The sequence below is a fragment of the Chionomys nivalis genome, chromosome 3 (assembly GCF_950005125.1).
Source record: "Chionomys nivalis chromosome 3, mChiNiv1.1, whole genome shotgun sequence".
Taxonomy (NCBI): domain Eukaryota; kingdom Metazoa; phylum Chordata; class Mammalia; order Rodentia; family Cricetidae; genus Chionomys; species Chionomys nivalis.
Window position 1 is genome coordinate 76,916,131 of NC_080088.1, and position 19,247 is coordinate 76,935,377.

General features: G+C 42.0%; 1 protein-coding gene across 3 annotated transcripts in view; it reads right to left on the reverse strand.

Moving 5' to 3' along the window:
- Mapk1 (mitogen-activated protein kinase 1) overlaps positions 1–18,959 on the reverse strand; it is a 76,771-nt gene extending 57,812 nt beyond the window's left edge. For 2 of the 3 annotated variants that reach the window (XM_057763672.1, XM_057763671.1), the window contains exon 1: positions 18,623–18,959. In XM_057763672.1, the coding sequence (XP_057619655.1) occupies positions 18,623–18,732 (110 nt within the window). In that variant the 5' untranslated portion in view covers positions 18,733–18,959. The remainder of the gene's footprint in view (positions 1–18,622) is intronic. The other variant, XM_057763670.1, reaches the window with a different exon arrangement.
- Between the last annotated feature and the right edge of the window lie 288 nt (positions 18,960–19,247).

The window sequence follows — 19,247 nt, forward strand, 5'->3', positions numbered from 1 at the left end:
CCAATGACCTGAGTTTGAGCCCCAGGGCCCACATATGGTAAAAGGAAAGAACCAACTCCCACAAATTGTCTTCTGACCTCTACACACATACCATTCATTGTATGCACGCACCCACACATGTACACACATAAAATTTAAAGTGCACTGAGTTATGATTTACTTTTGTTCTGTAACTATAAAAACTATGAAATGTTTCCACATTCGAACATGGTATTTGGGGTAACCTGAATCTATTTGTGTTCCTGGACCAAGGATATTCACATTTAACCCAAGAATAAACTGCTACTTCCTGTGAAGTGAGAGCTGTGTTTATGTCCACAGCAGTAATATATCTGCCTCACAGAACTTTCTTTTCTGTATTTGACAGGGAAAGAGCTCATCTGTATTTCCCACCATCTTGTAGTGTACAGGTGTGTGTGCATGAAACTAGGGAGGCTCAGTATAGGCCTGGTTCCTGCCTTCCTAATCAACCCTCCCCCCCATCTTTATTTCCACAGTGTTGCTCAATTCCAGTCCCCAGCGGGGAAGTCCCATCTTACCGGGGACCCAACTCTGGCCGCCCTTAGCCAGCTCAGGCAACTCCTGCTTTCCTCCAGTCTGTCCTGAAGGCAAGGCAGTTCCCCTACCCCTCCCTGCTCCCTCCAACCTGCCAGGCTTCCCCTCTTCCTACCCTTCTACTCTCTTGAATGCTACTCAGTCCCTTCCTTAAGGTCTAACCTCAGCAAGCCCCACCCCTGAACGCCCCCCTTTTTACTGTCCTACTCTCTCAGTCCCTAATCATCCTTTTCCTCTAATATTGTCAACGAATCCAACAAAAAATTAGAGATTTCTCCATTTGGTACAAACAGCTTATAAATGTTTTATCTCTCACTGATAAACTACTCTCATAAGCTGTTAAGTTTTTTCTTTCCTTTTTTTTGGGGGGAGGGTGTGCTTTGGAGCCTGACTTACATTAGCTCAGTTTGAACTCCATATACAGAGCAGAAGTTCTGCTCCATGACCCTATGACTGAGGGGAGGCAGAGAAGCATTGGCAGGCGGGGGAGGGAGCAAAGAAGTGACCATTGCCTTGTAGTAGGGTGTACCACAGCCCCCTGTAGATTTCTCTTCCCTCCTTTACTCTATCCATGTTCCTAGCCCATTGGATGGTGCTGTACACATTCAGATGTGGATCTACTTCAGTTAATTCTCCTTGAAATGGCACTCAAAAAACTCACAAAAACATCTAGGGATGTGTTTTACTCATTTCCTAGGTGTTTCTCAATTCAATCAAGGTGATGACAATAAGGATTAACTGTCACAAATGCTGACTATGAAGCCTGCATGCACGTACTTTCCCTACATTCATTTCATCCTCTACAACTGTATAACAGAAATAATCGTCTTCCCTACATATAAAGAGGTTTGAGGCAACAGCAGTGAAGGAGATATAAAAAGAACAAAGTTTTATGTAAGAGACATTTTCATAATTACTATACTTTCATATGACATCTTTTATTATGTCAAAGTACACATTCAAGTCTTGTTTTGTGCATAAAAGCAAATACCAAGTCTGGCACTTGCCACAGAAACACACACACACACACACACACACACACCCTTTCTCTATTCCCTATTTAATGTTCACCTGGAAAGTGGTGTTTTTCAGTGTAACCGTGGCATTTGTAGCCAATCTTAGTAGTATACTAAGGCCATAACAACAAAGAAGCCAGATAAACTTGGGTTTTCAAGAAATCTACTACAGCAGACAGGGAAACACACACACACACACACACACACACACACACACACACACACACAAACACACTTTTTCCTAAGCTACTGAAGAGTGTTTCTGGCCAGGTGAGAGGGGGGCTCAGAGGGTAAAAATATTTGTTGCACAGGCATAACAGCTTAAGTTGGCTTGCTGAACTCTACTGGAACAAACTGACTTCCAAGGATTGTCCTCTGACCCCTACACACAGAACTAATTAAAAAAATAAATTGGTGCAGGACAATTCTGTATTCTGTCAATGATGTTTTAAACAAACGCTGATTGGCCAGTAACCAGGCAGGAAGTATAGGCGGGACAACCAGACAGGATGTAGAGGCGGGGTAAGGAAAACAGGAGAATTCTGGGAAGAAGGAAGCCCATTCCTCCGCAGTCCTGTCCAGACACCTAAGAAGGAAGATGTGACCTGCCCTGCCAAAAAAGGTACCAGAGCCACATAGCTAATACAGATAATAATAATGGGCTATATAAGTTGTAAGAGTTAGCCGATAAGAAACCTGAGCTAATGGGCCAAACAAGCCGGGCGGCCGGGGCGACAAGCAGGCCCTTGTGTTACAATAAATAAATAAAAAGATTATTTCTTGTGGTCTCACAGTGTTAAGGTGACAGAAATAGTCTGGGTCTGAGAATTTTAATAAATACCCCTGACTTGCAGATGTATAGATGGTAAAAATCAGAAGTAGGCAAAGCTGTACGAAAACTGCAGCCAATCTTTAAATCACAGTTTAAAATAACCCGACTGGACTCAGGTGATGTTATCTCATTCTGTCTGTTAGAGGCTCCGTGAACCTCTCTGGAGGAAGAGAATGTCACCTAGGGTCTTCATAAACTTCACACACAGTATCTAGCATTCACTTGATTATTAACTGCACAAGAGACAGAAACAAGGCAAGGGTGGTAGAAATATCTACAGATGCTTTATTACAGGTGAACTTTTTTTTTTCTCCAGTTTTTTGAGATAGGGTTTCTCTGTAGCTTGGAGCCTCTCTGGAACTAGCTCTGTAGACCAAGCTGGCTTCAAACTCAAAGATCCACCTGTCTCTACCTCCCAAGTGCTGGGATAAAAGGCGTGCGCCACCACCACCCAGCTACAGGTCAACTTTTAAATAGCCGTGACTCATTTGCTTAACAGACAAAATGATCAATTCCACCTGAGAACTGAAATCTGTAATTACAACAAAAAAGATTACATTAAGAGTAAGGAAAAGTAACTCAATCTAATTTGTTCTCCTCCACTTGACCTACTGCTTAGCCATGCCCTGCTCACAGGGAAAACTTAGCCATTGTCTCTTCTAGTAAGTAGGCTCGGCCTGCAAGGGAGATCAGCCACTTTGTGTGGTTATAAGACCACTATAGACTTATACCAAAGAGTCCTTATGAACTGTTGGCTACAGGATACAATTTGTACAGTGTGCCCGGCTACCTAGAGAAAATAGATATTTAGAGAGTTGTCCCTTCTGGTATGTAGATAGTAACACAGACAAAGATTACTGGAGAAATGTTGTGCTCTGTATGTCGTTTAATTTTGGGAAAGAGAAGTCTGAAGTAAAAATGGGTGATTGAATAGTCATTTGTACAGATTTATATTTTTAAATCTGGAAACAGAAGTCGAAGTTAAGGATGACACTGAAAGTCAGGGTTCAGAAGATTTAGATTCTAATAGAAGTATTAGAAAATTTATCTACAACAGAAAATGAAAAGATTTCTTAATAATGACAAGGATTGAAACATTTTGTTGTTTCAATACTGTAAACATACACCTAAGCTTCTAGAAAGTACTCATAAAGCTACCTGTTAGGATCTGTCTTAGTTAAGGCTTCTACTTCAGTGAAGAGAGACACATGACCACAGCCCTCTTTTTCCCCCCATAGCAACACTTATAAAGGATAACATTTAATTCAAGTGGCGGCTTACATTTTCAGGGGTTCAGTCCATTATCATCGGAGCAAGTAGCATGACAGCATGCAGGCAGACATGGTCCCGGAGAAGTACCTCAGGGTTCTACATCTTGCAGGCAACAGGAAGTCAACTGAATGTCACAATCAGTGAAGCTGGAGCAAACGAGACCCCAAAGTCCACCGCCACTACAACAAGGCTACACCTTCTAATAGTGACACCACTCCCTATGAGATTATGTGGTCAACTACTTTCAAATCATCACAGGATCACAAGTCATTTTACGGTGTTTTATGCAACTGATGGCTGCACGTAGAATTGTGCTATACAACTGTTATGTTACATTTATTGGATGATGTGTTGACTGACAACACACCCTTTAATCTCAGCACTCCGTGAGTTTCAGGCCAACCAGAACTACAAAGTAAGACCCTGTCTCAAAAAAAGCAAAATAAAAACAAACCTCAAAACAAAAAAGCATTTTATTTATCTTGGGAGAGGGGCATATATGGAGGTCAGGGATCAGTTTGCAAGAACAAGTTCTTCCCTTCCACTATGTGGGGTCTGAGGGATCGAACTGAGGTCATTAGGCTTGGTGGCAAGTACTTTAAAAAGCTGAGTATCTTGCTGGCCTAATGCAAATTTTTTAACCAAATATACAATTACAAATATAAAAATTTATTTTAAAGCATAATATCCTTTTAAGCAACAGAAAAAGGAAAAAAAAGAAAAGGGAACTCAAAATGGAGGGAATACTTGCAATACATAAAACAGTAATATGGTTGAGGGGATAGAAACTCAGTAAAGCGATTGCTGTATAAACATAAGGACCTGAGTTTAATCATCAGAACCCACAGAAAAAGCAAGGCATGGTGGCATGTATTTGTAATCTCAGAAGCAGAAACAGGAGGATCCATGATGCTCATTGGTCAGCTAGCCAATCAGTGACAGAATATCAAAAAAAAAAAAAAAAAGGTGGGCAGCTCCTGAGGATTAACCTCTGGACTCCAAACATGTGTGCACCACACACACACACACACACACACACACACACACACACACCACAAACAACTTCACAGCAAAAAGTGGCAAAACCAAAGGTGGCTGAATAGAACTGAACCAATAGTGTGAGTACTGTAAAATCTAATCACTTTAGAGACATCTGAAACTATGCACTGTTGGTGACACAACCATTCTGCTCCTATGGTACATATACACCTAAGAGAAACATGTATAAATTCACTAAACACATTTAAGATAACCATGGAAGCACTGTTAATTACAAACCGAGAGCAAGCTGGCTGTGGTGGCACATGCCTTTAATTCCAACACCTGGAAAGCAGAGGCAGGCAGATCTTTGTGAATTTGGGGCCAGCCTGGTCTACACAGTATGTTCCAGGACAGCCAGAGCTACATAATGAAAACCCACTTAAAATAACAACAACACAGAAACAAACAAAAAAATGAAATGGAGAATATAAGGATTGGGAATGTAACTTAGTGTGGTATTTGCCTAGCATGCATGAAACCCTAAATTAATCCTCAGCACTGCACAAACTAGACATGGTGACTCATGTCTTTTATCCCAACAGTTAAAGGTAGAGGCAGGATGATCCAAAGATCAAACTCATTCTAGGCTACAAGTAAGTCTGAGACCAAGCTGGGTTACATAAGACCTTGTCTCAATACATTAGTAAGAAAATAAACAGAGCTAAAAGCTGGCAACAGACCAAAGGCCTATTCTCAGACTGAAAAAAATAATTTGTTTATTTATTTATTTATTTATTTATTATGTATACAGTGTTCTATCTGTGTGTATGCCTGCATGCCAGAAGAGGGCACCAGACCCCATTACGGATGGTTGTGAGCCACCATGTGGTTGCTGGGAATTGAACTCAGGACCTTTGGAAGAGCAGGCAATGCTCTTAACCACTGAGCCATCTCTCCAGCCCCAAAAAATAATTTTTATCATATACTATTAATATTGTGGTAAAGATGAATCCTCAAACAGGAGCACAATGTTAATAAAAAAAGAAAAGACATAAAATAGAACATGTTACCTGATTCTATTTATAAAAGAACAAAACCAAATGAATCTGCTGTTAGATGCCAGTAAAGAGGTTTCTTTATGAGAGTAATGACTGAAAGGGAATTAAAAAGAACTTCTTTGATGCTGGGGTTCAAACTTCATTTGGTTGGAAGTAAGGTTATAATGGGTACATTTGATTTGTGAAACTATATCACACTGCAATCTTTATTTGAGATTTTATTTTTTATGTGTGAGTGTTTACTGATGTGTATCTACATATCACATTTGTGACACAGAGCATATCACATTTGTGATACAGAGTGCCTGCAGAGGTCAGAAAATGGTGTCAGTGTTGTAATTTAAAAAAAAAATCGGCTTGTAAAAGACACCATGTGACAGAGCTCAGGTGGAGAGTTTTTTTTTAACTGGGGGAAAGTGATTGGAAAAGGAGGGGAGAGTAGCTTCTGGGGAAAGGAACAGCAGAGGAGACAAGAGAGAGAGAGACAGAGACAGAGAGAGAGAGACACACACACACACAGAGAGACAGAGAGAGACAGACAGACAGACAGACTAGAGGAGGGCAAGGCCCTTTTGAAAGGGAAGAAGGAAGAAGGAGCCGGGCGGTGGTGGCGCACGCCTTTAATCCCAGCACTCGGGAAGCAGAGGCAGGAGGATCTCTGTGAGTTCGAGGCCTGCCTGGTCTACAAGAGCTAGTTCTGGAACAGGCACCAAAGCTACAGAGAAAGCCTGTCTCGAAAAACCAAAACGGAAGAAGGTCCTGTCAGGACCACAAAGGCAGCAGGCCAGTGCAAAGGCCTGAATACTGACAGTCAGATCCCCTGGGACCAGAGTTCTAGACTGCTGTGAGCCACCACATGGATTTGTGGAATTGAACTGAGTCCTCTGATGAAGAGCAGTCAGTACTGTTAGCACTGAGCCATTTCCTCAGCCCCTCAAGTTGCAATCTTTAACTGGAGCTCTTCTAGCCTCTGCACTCACTGCACCTGTAATGCGGCACACATGTGGAGGTCACATAGGAGAACTCTGGGTAGTCAGTTCTCTCCCTTTATCTCTACATGGTTCAGGCCATCAGGCTCGTACGACAAGCACGTTATCCTGCCAAGTAGACCTGTTAGCTCCAAATCCATTTTTCTATTTTTCTTCTATATGTATGTCATGATTCAGTAAAAGCAAAAAATATGAGGCAAGACTGAAAAGAAAATGTGAATCACAAAAAACTGAAGACAGTAACCAACTCCAGAGGGGGACTGGTTAAGGGTGCTTGTGCACATGGAGGCCAGAAGACAAGCTTAGGTTGAACAATCTCGCCAGACCTCTAAAGTACCTATTTTATTATCTGCACAATGATAATCTATGTATTTAATTTATTCTTTAAACAATGTTTAGATACATTTGAGTGAATGTTCCAAGGTCAAATTAAAATAACTTCAATAAATACACGAATAAATTTATAGAAAAACAATGTAGTAAGAACCAGAAAGGGGCTGGAGAGAGGGCTCAGGTTTGGGTTCCCAGTACCCCCATATGGTGCCTCATAACCATTAACCCCAGTTTGAAACCTGATCCTTCTTCTGACCTCAGAAGGCACAGGGCATGCATACAGTGCACATACATACATGCAGGCAAAACACACACACACAACTCATCAGTTAAAAGCACTGGCTGCTTTCCAGAGGACCTACCTGGGTTCAATTCCCAGCACCTACATGGCAGTTCACAACTGTCTGTAACTCCAGGATCCAACTTCCTCACACCAATACAAATAAAAAAACAAACAAAAAACAAACAAACAAAGAAAAACAACACTTCAAAAAAGAAATAAAGTGAAGACATTCATATAATCATCTAGAAATAATCTTTAATAGAAGTATTTTCACACCAAAATCAAACTACCCAGAAAAACAACCTGTTTCATAAGCAAATTCTATCAAGTTTTAGTAATCAAGCCATTCTAGCTTTCAAAAATAGGAGAACAGGAGAAGGAACATTCCCTATTCTCTGTAAAAATGGTCTAATTTTGACACTAAAAACAAACGAGAAAAAACAGTAACTAGCTGGCGATGCTGCTCAGTAGAAGAGAACTTGTTAACAGGTACAAGACCCTGGGACGGACACACACACACACACACAAATTATTTACTAGCAAACCTAAACCAACTCTGTAAAATAATGCATTGTGCATTTCTATAGTTGCAATTAAGAACAGTCAAAGGTGGAAATGCCATCATTCAGAATTTTCTAAAAGCTAAAAGAAAAAAAATGTGCCAGGGGTGGGGACTCATGCCTTTTAATCCCTCCCTACACTCAGGAGACAGAGGCAGGCAGATCTCTGTTGAGTTCAAGGACAGCCTGGTCTACAGAGAAAGTTCCTGGACAGCCAGGGCTACACAAAGAAAATTTATTTTGAAAAATGAATCCATTCCAGCTAAATGGTCAGTTTCCTGAAACCAGGCAATTAGTATTTCTGACTTGTTCTCCTAGATTCCCAGCATTGCCCACTGCAGACCCTGCTATTGGCAGATCATAAGAGATTTTTATCAAGGCAGGCCCTAGTGGGGCACACCTTTAATCTCAGCACCTGGGAAGCAGAGGTAGACTGTGTTACATTCAGTCTGGTCTCTGAGTCCAGCCTGATCTATACAAGTTGAGTTCCAGAACACCCAGAAGTGAGCTACATAATGACACCCTGCCTCAAGCCTTCACTGTGACATTCTTTTACTCATGTCTTACCATTCTTGTCACTCCTGGCAACTGCCAAACTCAAGTGTCCTCCCCACAGATTTTTCAACCTCCTCCCTCCATCCTCTCTCCCTGCCCAACAACTACCTCAGCTTGTAAAGAGACAGCCAGGATACTCTAATTCTTATAGATTCTTACAGATTCCCCCATGCAGGAAAGGCCCACATTGTCTTCAGTCATTTGTCTGACCTTGTTGATCTTTCAAAACCCAGCCAGCATCTTTAAATAATGGCTTTCCTTTAACAGAGCAAGTAGGAATGCCCTCTACCAACACTGTGCTTCCATTTCAGTTCTGTTATGGACATCTGGTAATTAAGACAGGATAAAAGACACCTAAATTGGTGGTGGTGCTTTAATCCCAGCACTCAGGAGGCAGAGGCAAACGAATCCCTTGAGTTTGAGGCCAGTCTGGTCTACAGAAAAGTTTCAGGGCAACCGGAGCTACACAAAGAAACCATTTCAAAAACAAAGAAAACAAAAACAAACCAACCAAATAAAAAAGAAACCTAAGTAATGAAGAGACAAAGCAGAGAGGATAGACAACCACAAGTTTATTTTCTCTCCATATTTATTTGTATTGAAGAAAATTTCTAATATTCTTTGAAAATATTTTTTATTGTCAATGAATGATGTATGACTAGGAATGTCCCAAAAGATTACTCGAAAATATAATCAAAAGGGATGGGAGCTGGACATGATAGCATATGTATTTAAATCCCAGTACTCAGGAGATAGAGTAGATCTGAGTTTAATGCTAGTCTAGTCTACAAAGTGGGACCCTGGTGCAAAAAGATGACTCCACAGTTAAGAACACCAACTGGGTTCCCAGCAACCAAGTCTGGCAGCTCATAACTGTTTTAAACTCCAGTTCCAGGGGATCCAACACCTCTGGCCTTTGCATCTGCACGCAGAGGCAACATTAAAAATATTAAAAACAAAACAAAAACCCCAAATACTAGCAAAATGTTATCACAGGCAGAATGTCAAGTCATGTTGGCGACTCTTGTTTTTTTTTTAAAAAAAATGTAGGGCAATGATTCTCAACCTGGGGGGGAGTGAAACGACCCTTTCAATGCCTAAAACCATTGGAAAACATATTTACAGTATGATTCACGACAGCAGCAAAATTACAGTTATGAGGTAGCAATAAAAGTAATTTTATGGTTGGGGGTCACCAAACACAAGTAGCTGTATTAATATTAAAAGGTCGAAAACCACTGGGGAAGGGAATTACACAAGACAAAAATGTCCTACCACTGAGCTAAATCCTCAATTGTTCCCACAACAGTTTTAATATAGCAATTAGCTGTTTCGTCACTGACATATAAGTATCGATCTTCTTTTTGTCTTTTGAGATATGATCTTGCTCTGCAGCCCAGGCTGGTCTCCTTCCTCCACTTCCCAACAACTGTAGCCATTTGCCATAATGGTCTACCATCATATATTCTGACTCGTGGGAAAGGTCTAACCTTGTATGTATGTATTTCTTTTTAAAAATCAACTGATTCAAACAATGAAACAGAAACAAAGATTATCTAACGGGAAAAATATAAATTTTAGGATGGGTTTTAGCACTGCTGGACTGAAAAGTGAGCAAACATTTTCGTATATGTTTAAGCAGAGAACCTAGATTGGTTCTGCTGATTTCTAGACCAAAGTTCTTCAGTTGCTGTCTTCAAGGCTCCTCTCAAGTTTTGGCAAATAATTCATAAAAACATCTTCCTCAGAATAACTAACAACTTTTAACTGAAGAGAAACAAAATACAGTTCTTTAAAATAAGTCTGCCAATGATATCTGACCTACTATTTTATTATACATCTTATAACATAACTCATTAACATTTGATACATTACCAGCAACCTAATGCTTAGATTCCAATCTAGTCTTGCCAATTCAGAATAGAGTACTATCTATAACCATCATGGCTTTAGACTCCGTCAGTGTGAAACTATTCTGCGGCCTTTTCTAAAACAAAATAAAAAGCCTGAGTTATTTTGTTGTTGCTTTTGAATGGGCACTGGCATGTGCTCACCATAGCTTCTATGTGGAGTTCAGAGGACAGTTTTTAGGAGTTGGCTCTCTCCCACCACACAGATCTCAGGGATCAAATTCAGGTAGTCAGAATTATGCCTGGTGAGCCATCTTACAGACCCAAATTGCTGGTTAGGTTATTTTGTCACAGTAATGAGAAAAGAGACAAAGGCACCAGGTACTCAGCACTCAACACTTCACCAACTCCTCACTACATACAAGTGCTGGTAATTTCCCACAGCCGCATGGAAGTGGACAAAACCCATGCTATTCCTTGCTGCACTGCAGAGACACCATAAACAAGATAAAATGCTGGAGTAAGCTACAGCCAGGCATTAAGAACACTAACCTTAGAAAAGTACAGTCCAGAATGTCTCAGCTGGGTAGTGGTGGCGCCACACAAGCCTTGAATCCCAGGATTTGGAAGGCAAAGAAAGAAGGATCTCTGAGTTTGAGGCCATCCTGGTTTATAGAGCAAGTTCCAGGAAAGCTCCAAAGCTACTGAGAAGCCCTGTCTCAAAAAACAAAGCAAACAAACAAACATCTCTTCATTTTTGCCTGTTGCTATACCGAGCCTTATTTCCCCAGTCTCAAGAATGTCTCTTGAGGACCTTGGGGATACGACTCACAGGCAGAGTGCTAGCTGAACAAACATGAGGACCTGAATTCGGGACCTCAGAACCCACATAAAAAGCCTGGCACGACTGTGCATACCTATAACCCCAGCTTGGGGAGTAGACTCAATGGAATTTCCAGATATCCAATTTCTGTAAGACCTTGTCTCAAAAGAAAGAGAAAAGTTAAGACAGATAGGTGGCTCTCTAGTAACTGCTTAGCCTCTGCCTCTTGCAGTATGATCAGTAAGACAAACTGCCTTCTCAAAGGTGAGAACAACAGAGGAAAACTTATAGCCACATCTGACCATCACAGGAATGGCTCTTGAGCTGGGTGTAGTCATTTGTGCCTGTAATCCTTACTGAATAAAAGGCAGAGGCACGATTCCTCCGAGTTTGAGGCTAGCCAGGTCTACATACAGTAAGGCTATTGAGTTCATTATTTATAAATTTTAAAAAGGAAAGAGCATGAATGTGAAACTAGGCGAATTAAGACAGGTTTACAACCACAGTCTATCAGTTGGCTGTGGCAGATTGCATGACATTCCACGTTTTAGTTTTGACTATAGGTTCCTAAGAGCATGTCCTAAGACTTCTCTGTTGCTGTGCTAAAACACCATGACCAAGACAGCTTAAGGAATAGTTTATTTTGGTTTATGGATTCAGAAGGGTAAATAGAAGTCCAAGATGACAGTGACAGCATGGCTGCAGGCAGCAGGCATGTCGTCTGTTAACAGCAAGCTAAGATTTCACAGCTTGAACCACAAACAGGAAACAGAGGGCACATGGGACCAAATCATGCTTTAAATTCTCAAAGCCTACCTCCAGAGACATACTTCTTACAAGGCCACACCTTCTATCCTTTTCAAACAATGCCACCAACTGGAAACCAAGCGTTCATACAAGCCTATGGAGGACATTTTCATTCAATCCACCACAGGGACCCTGGAGAATAATCTATTCATTGACTTTCCCCCCTAAATAGTTTCACCCCCTCTTCTCCTCCTACTCCCTCCCTACCATATCCCCTTTGTTCCCACCCCCCAATTCCACTCCTCCATTTCTGTTCAAGGAAGGGCAGGTCTCCCATGAGTATCCACAAAACATGGCACATCAAGTTGCAGTAAGACTAAGCACCATGTATTAAGGCTGGACAAGGTGAGCCAGTATAAGGAGCAGGGCCCCAAAGGCCTGTAAAACAGTTGGAAACAGCTCCTGTTCCTGCTGTTAGCAGTCCCACAGGAGGAACAAGCTGCACAATTGTAACATATCAAGAATGCCTAGACTATCCTGGTGACTTTTTAATGCTTTTACAGCAACTGAATCCTTGCCTTATGCTGCTGGTCCTAATAATCATGTGTGAAGGTTAATAGATGAATGAAAGGAAAACAGAAAAGCGGAAGACGAGAAGGTAAGGGAGAAGACAGAATAAAGACAGGCCAAAGTAGTGTTGCTTCAGTAGGGAAGAATATGTTGCACTAGCGGTAAAGCTGTGACGGCCCTCGAAAAGGCAGCAATCTGAAAACCCCAGACAGAACACAATCGATTTGTCTTTTTTGTCAATGAAACAGGAACCTCTAACTCTGTTGTTTGTAGCTTTCTCCTTTAGAGGTTCTGCTCACAGTCTACTAAAGCTACTGTAGTCAAAATCCTCCTGGCATCTTTCTCCTTGCAGAGTAGGCCTTTTCAAAGCTCAGCCAGCCAGCCTTCACTAGTGGAAACAGAAGCAATGAAGCTACTGGATGTATTTTTAGGTATCTCCCAGTGTGGGAACCCAAAGTGAAAAGGAATAAAAGCAAAGGAGGATTCAGGGAAAACATTAAAAAAAAAAAAAAAGTCTTCAAAGACTTATTTTTGTGTAGTTGTGTGAGAGAACACACACATGTGGAGGTGGGCAGACCTAACAGGCTGGTCCTCCTTGAAGCAGGGCTTTTTACTTGCACTGTGTTGCATGCTCCAGGTTAGCTGGCCCATGAGCTTCTAAGGTAATCTTTTGTCTCCACCTCCCATTTCATGTTCAGGAATGCTCTAATTACAAACATATGCCATCGTGTCTGGCTTTTACATGGGTTCCAAAGATCCAACTACAGGTCCCTCAGGCTTGCAAAAACTTTTACCCACTGAGACATCTTCCCTGCCTTCAACTGTTTTGGTTTTTTTTTTTTCTCTTATTTTTCTTTTCTCAATTGTTTTTGTTTTCTGAGACAAGGCTGACATTGAACTCAGAGACTTGCCTGCCTCTGCCTCCCAGCGCTGGATTAAAGGTGTGAGCTACCATGCACAGCTTCAACGTTTTTTTAACTAGTAAGTACATACAGTTGCCAGGAAAACTTGGATGCTTTTCATAAGAACCTTCAAAATACCTAAGAACTGAAAACAATCCAAGTAAATTCGTATTAATAGTATTAACAGTTACAACTCTTCATCCCAAGACGGATGTGGTGACACACCTATAAACCTAGCATTTGTGCCAGAGACCAGAAGCCCTAGATCATCCTCAGTTACAGAATAAGTCAGTCAGTGGCCAGCCAGGTCAAGCTACTAGACCCTTTCACAACACACACACAAAACAGAAATAAAAGTTAAGAGTGGATACAAACTGCAGAAAAGGCCATCCTTTGATGAGTCCCAATCATCTACAACACCAAGTTCAAACTCCCAGCTGTTATAACCACACCTTTCTCCCTAAGGTGTCTTTTACTCTAGCTGTGGCACTTTGTGGTTTTCCTGACCACATATGCTATTTTCATGTTCTTGTGCCTTTGCATGTATTATTTCTCTCTGCCTAGAAAGCATTTTTAAAAGTAACCCACTCATAACATTAACACTAAGTTCAACATCTAAAAGGCCTTCCATTACCTAGCACGTTATGCATCCCTCCTGTACTGCACTGGCAGTCTGTTACTGCCCAAGTATATCCTATTCAAAGTTACCACCATGCAGGAACCAAGAATTCAATCCTGTGTTTGATAAGCTCCTCCTGAGCAAACCACCTTATATCAACAGTTTTAAGGAAGGCTATAATGAGACGCAAGAAAAAGTAAGTAACATTTTTGTTACTGAAGTCATTATTTTCTCAACTTCATCTTCCTCCCTGTTTGTTTTCAACACTGAAGACGAAATCCAGAGAATGCTAAGCAAGCACCACCACTGACTCCCAGCGCCCCACCCCTAATCTATAATCCTGTCACTCAGGAGCCAGCCAGAATGGGTTGCCTCACATGTATCAGGCCCAAGTCCTCTACCATGGAGCCATACTCCTAGTGTTGTCATATTTCTAGCTATGTCCTAGAGCAAGTCACCCAAATGCTCTCAAATCACCTCACGGACAAGTACAAAAGAAAAGCTAATCACTTTTACAGTTGCTTGATTTGATATACACCTTCTAAAACACACAAAACAAAGTACAGAATAAGTGATACATAAGTGAATATTTTAATCATCAAGCCTTAAAAGAACAAAATACTGTAGTATCAGGAAAAAGAATATAATAGAATTTTGATAGGAACCATCTTTTTATTTAAGAGGGGAAAATATGCCAGGTGGTGGTAGTGCACGCCTTTAATCCCAGCACTCAGCAGGCAGAGGCAGGTGGGATCTCTGTGGATTCAAGGCCAACCTGGTCAACAGAGAGAATTCCAGGACAGGCTCCAAAGCTACAGAAACCCTGTCTCAAAAAAACTTAAAAAAAAATAAATAAATAAATAATAATAAAAAAAATAGAAGAATGCAGCTGAAGACAAGCTATCATTATTTTCCACTCTTTTGGGGAGTTTATTTATTTATTTGGTTTTCCGAGATAGGGTTTCTCTGTAGCTTTGGAGCCTGTCCTGGAACTAAGGTCTTGTAGACCAGGCTGGCCTCGAACTCCAGAGGTCCGCCTGCCTCTGCCTCCGGAGGGCTGGGATTGAATGCGTGCGCCACCACCGCCTGGCTTTCAGCTGCATTCTTTTGCTCCCTGGAGTAACTCTTTAACGACTACTATGTCCTTCCTTGGGTTCCTGTAACAATATCAATCCTGGCCCTTTTCACCACAATCCCTGTCCTCTTTGTGTGACTTGCCTTTCATTGACACCTAGAGGTAGACATTCTTGTCTCAGTTCTCAGATAGTTTCTCACCACTTCCGTTAGCCTGACCTTAAATTAAGAATCCCCCAGCCCCTGACACACTGAAACATATTTCAAAATTAAAATTATCCAGGGATGGGGAGACAGCTCAGGGTTTAAGGGTGCTAGCTGTTCTCGCAGAGAACCCCAGTTCAGTTTTCAGAACCCACATCAGGTGGCTCACAAAGCCTTCTTACTCCCTCTCTTTTGGCCTCCAAGGAGACACACCCACATACCCATATAAACTGATTTTTTTTTTTTAAATTGAACTCAGTCATCTTACTAGACAATCAAGTACACAGCTTCCATTTCTTCCTTTCATCTCTGCCACTCTGTAGCTTTGGATCCTGTCCTGGAACTTGCTTTTGTAGACCAGGCTGGTCTCGAACTCACAGAGATCTGCCTGCCTCTGCTTCCCGAGTGCTGGGATTAAGGCATGCACCACCACTGCTCAGCTTTGTTAAGTCTCATCACTTCCGCAATTGCTCCTGACCGATTCTGTCGGCTCAAGATTCCTCATCTCCACTGACAATTACTGCACCCAGAGATGGCTACAATGGACTCATTTCTCTATCACCACCAAAATTAAAATTTGATCATGACTGACTGTAAAAAAAAATGCTTTCTTTCCCATTCAACGAATAGAATCATTTACTTTTGCTGTTATGGAATCCTTTACAGTTTTCACCCAAAGACTTTTCTAAGATTAGATTCAACAGCTCAGGCTGTTACTTGTACCTATTATCTGACTATCAAAATCACACCCACTCTTAAACGCCCAACTCAAAACCCAGTCTTACTTTCTTTTAATAAACATTTTAAATTATATATACTCCATATGCATGCATATTTGTGCACACACACACAGGTACCCACAGAGCTCAGAGGCATTGATTACTTGGAGCTGGAGTTACTGGCTGTTAGGAACTGAATTCTAATAAGAACTCTTAGCTGCTGAGCACCCACCACCCAATCTTATCTTTTAGTCTTCACATAGTAATTAGGAAAGAGAACCTAAATAAAATAGGCACAATTTCCAGTGAACTGCTTTAGGGAAAACCCTGCTAAAGAATAGCTAAAAATACCTGAAATAATTTTTAACGATTTTTAAAATTATTTTTTAGTATGTATGCGTACCCAATGAGTTTTCTATGCACACATGCCCTTGGAAGCCAGAGGGTCACCTAATGTAGATGCCAGGATCTAAAGGAGCTCTTAACGATTAAGTCATTTCTCTAGCTTTTTAAAAATCACAACAATTCAAGAAGACATTTAATCCAAGATGCCCTTCGTAAGTCCAGCACAGATAAAATGCTAATTACCTTTAATTAAGAATATCCTATAAATATTAAAATGTTTTCAACCTGGAGATAAAAGGATGCACCCAAAATTTAAATTTTCTTAATTTCTTCAATTTTCTTAAAACTAAAATTTGTATCTTTAAGTTTATTTCATGCATATGAGTGTTTTGCTCAAAAGCATGTCTAAAGGGGACATCTGATCCTCCGAAACTGGAGTTACAGACAGTTGTGAGCTGCCCATGTGGGTGCTGGGAATCGGACCCAGAGGAGAAAGTGCTCTTAACTGCAGAATCCTCTCTCCAGCCTCTAAAATTCGAATTTTAAAGAGAACTTTGCACAGCAGCTGGGAACTTCAAAGGTCAAGTAACTCCACAGCAGCAATAGCACCAGGATCTAAACAATCCGTTTTATCAGACAGGTGGGGGAAAGAAGTCCAAATGACATAGCCTAAATTTATCATCCTTACTTAAAATAAGCCAATTTTTAAAATGAATGAGACTATGACAGGCAATCTTGAGTATCTGTAATGAGAGAGTTACTGGGATGTTTACCTGCAGGTGCAAGAGCAGTAACAATAGGTGCAAGACAGATGTGATGTGGAAAGCACTTTTTCTCTATTCCTTTATAAAGGTCTTTCTTTAATTTTGACTAATTTAATTTCCCTTTTGACTCCCAGGACTAGTTCTCTTTTATCTTCATAGTTGTACACTACGAAATATTTTGCTCATAAAGAAAATAAAATTATAGTCTTTTTTAAAAGAACATTAATTATTCTATCTAGTTAAGACACTTGGTAAAAAAAATACATCTTTCCTAGCATTTCTAAAATAACCATTCAAATTTGATGCACTTCTGAAAATAGACTTGCTCATCAGGAAAATATGCTAAAGTCCCGAGATTATTAATAACATCAAGGAAAGGCAGTGTAATGACTGAAGAGCTGCAGCATTTGAAACAGGAACTATAATCAAAGCCTGATTCTAGTTCTGCACCCTTGGGAAAAGACTTCTTACAATACCTTATCTGAACAAGAAAGGTATCTTTTCTTTCCTCAAAATCGCTATCCTAGTAAAATTAAACTATGAGGATAGCAGAGTATCTAACTTAGACATCTTAAATAAATTTGTTTACTTCATGTAGCACAAAAAACAAATTTAAAAGAAAATCTACTTCCCCGAGTTTTCAACGTACAAAATACCAGCACAGCCCGTTTTAATAAATACACTTCATCATTTCACAATCTGGTGAGAAATCTCGCAAGTGACCACGCAAAAACTATCAGGGCTGTATGTATACCGAACACTAAAATGTGAAGGAGAAACGGCCACAGTAAACTGGGCTAAAACGTATGGATACATTTACAATTTTAAGAAAGCGCTCTCGATGGTAAGGAAGGAGTAATTTAAAATCAAATTGGGCCCAATTCCAAATACATCTTAATAACTTTAAGAGTGATGCTGGTTTATCTTTCCTGAAACGCAACCGCTACGATATTTAAAGCCATTTCGAAACTCTTCAAGATTTAAATATCCTCACAACCAACCCTGGTGTCATTAATGCTTTTTAGAAAGCCTGAGTAGGAACGCATCATTAGCTCCACTGAAGATATTTGGTGAAAGCTGTTCATGTGCACAGAAAGAAGGGAAGAAAAATATTTTGGTGTTCAGCACACAAACTGAGGATTCTGGCTTGCAAAACCACCGCCGCCTCCACCACCACCACCACGGACAAGTATGTGATGGAATTCCTGGTTTTACAACCTAATGTCAAAAGAAGACGATTATAAAGCTATAAATTAGGGGGCACGGTGCACTTCCGTTCCCGTCCCGAGGGAAAAGACACGAAAGTACGAGCCTGAGAGCAAGTCCTCGGGTCCTGGCTTCATTCTGGGGGTGCCCCTCCAACCGCAAACGGGGGTCAGCCCAGGAAGCACACAACACCACCTAAGCCTCGACGGGCTTCGTGAGTGTGGACCAAAGAGAAGTCAGGCGTCCAGGGCGCCGCAGAACGCGAGGCCAAGGCGCGGGAAGGGCCGCGGCTGCGCCCAGAGCCACGGGCAGAGGCATGAGGTGAGCGGGTGAGGCCGGGGTTGCACCCCAGCGCAGACACTCACCAAACCATGCCGTAGGCGCCCTCTCCGATGTACGAGAGGTTGGTGTAACGCGGCCCCACGTCGAACACCTGCCCGCGGACCATCTCTGGGCCCGCCGCCGCCGCCGCCATGTTGGCTGCCTAGCCGCCGCCGCCGCTTTGGGCTCGACGCTTCGCGGCCGCCGCTCGGCTTGTGCAGCGCCTCCCGCAGGGACCGCGCCGCCACCCGTGCAGCCGCCGCCGCCGCCGGCGACCGGGAACAAGAAATGGAAACAACACAGAGGGGGAGAAGTGACCGCCAGAGACACTGCCTGCCTTCCTGCCTGACGGGCGGGCAGCAGCGAGCGGGAGGAGGGAGAGGCTGGCGTCGAGGGGCGCTGAGGCGGAGCCAAGGGCGTGCTCTCTTATTGGCTCCTCGCGGCGCTGGGGCGGAGTCTCGAGAGCCGGCGGAAGCAGCGAGCGCAGGCAGGAGCACTGCGGCTGCGGGGGAGGCCCGTCACGTGCGTTTGGAGAACCCGGCGCTAGGTGGCTCTTGAAAGCCAAGTTGGAACCTGGGCGTAACGACCCCATAGAGTGCCGCTCTGTGCCCGGTCCAGAACGAACTCGTGTGGGACCAGGAACTTGGCGAGACCGGAGGACTCACCATA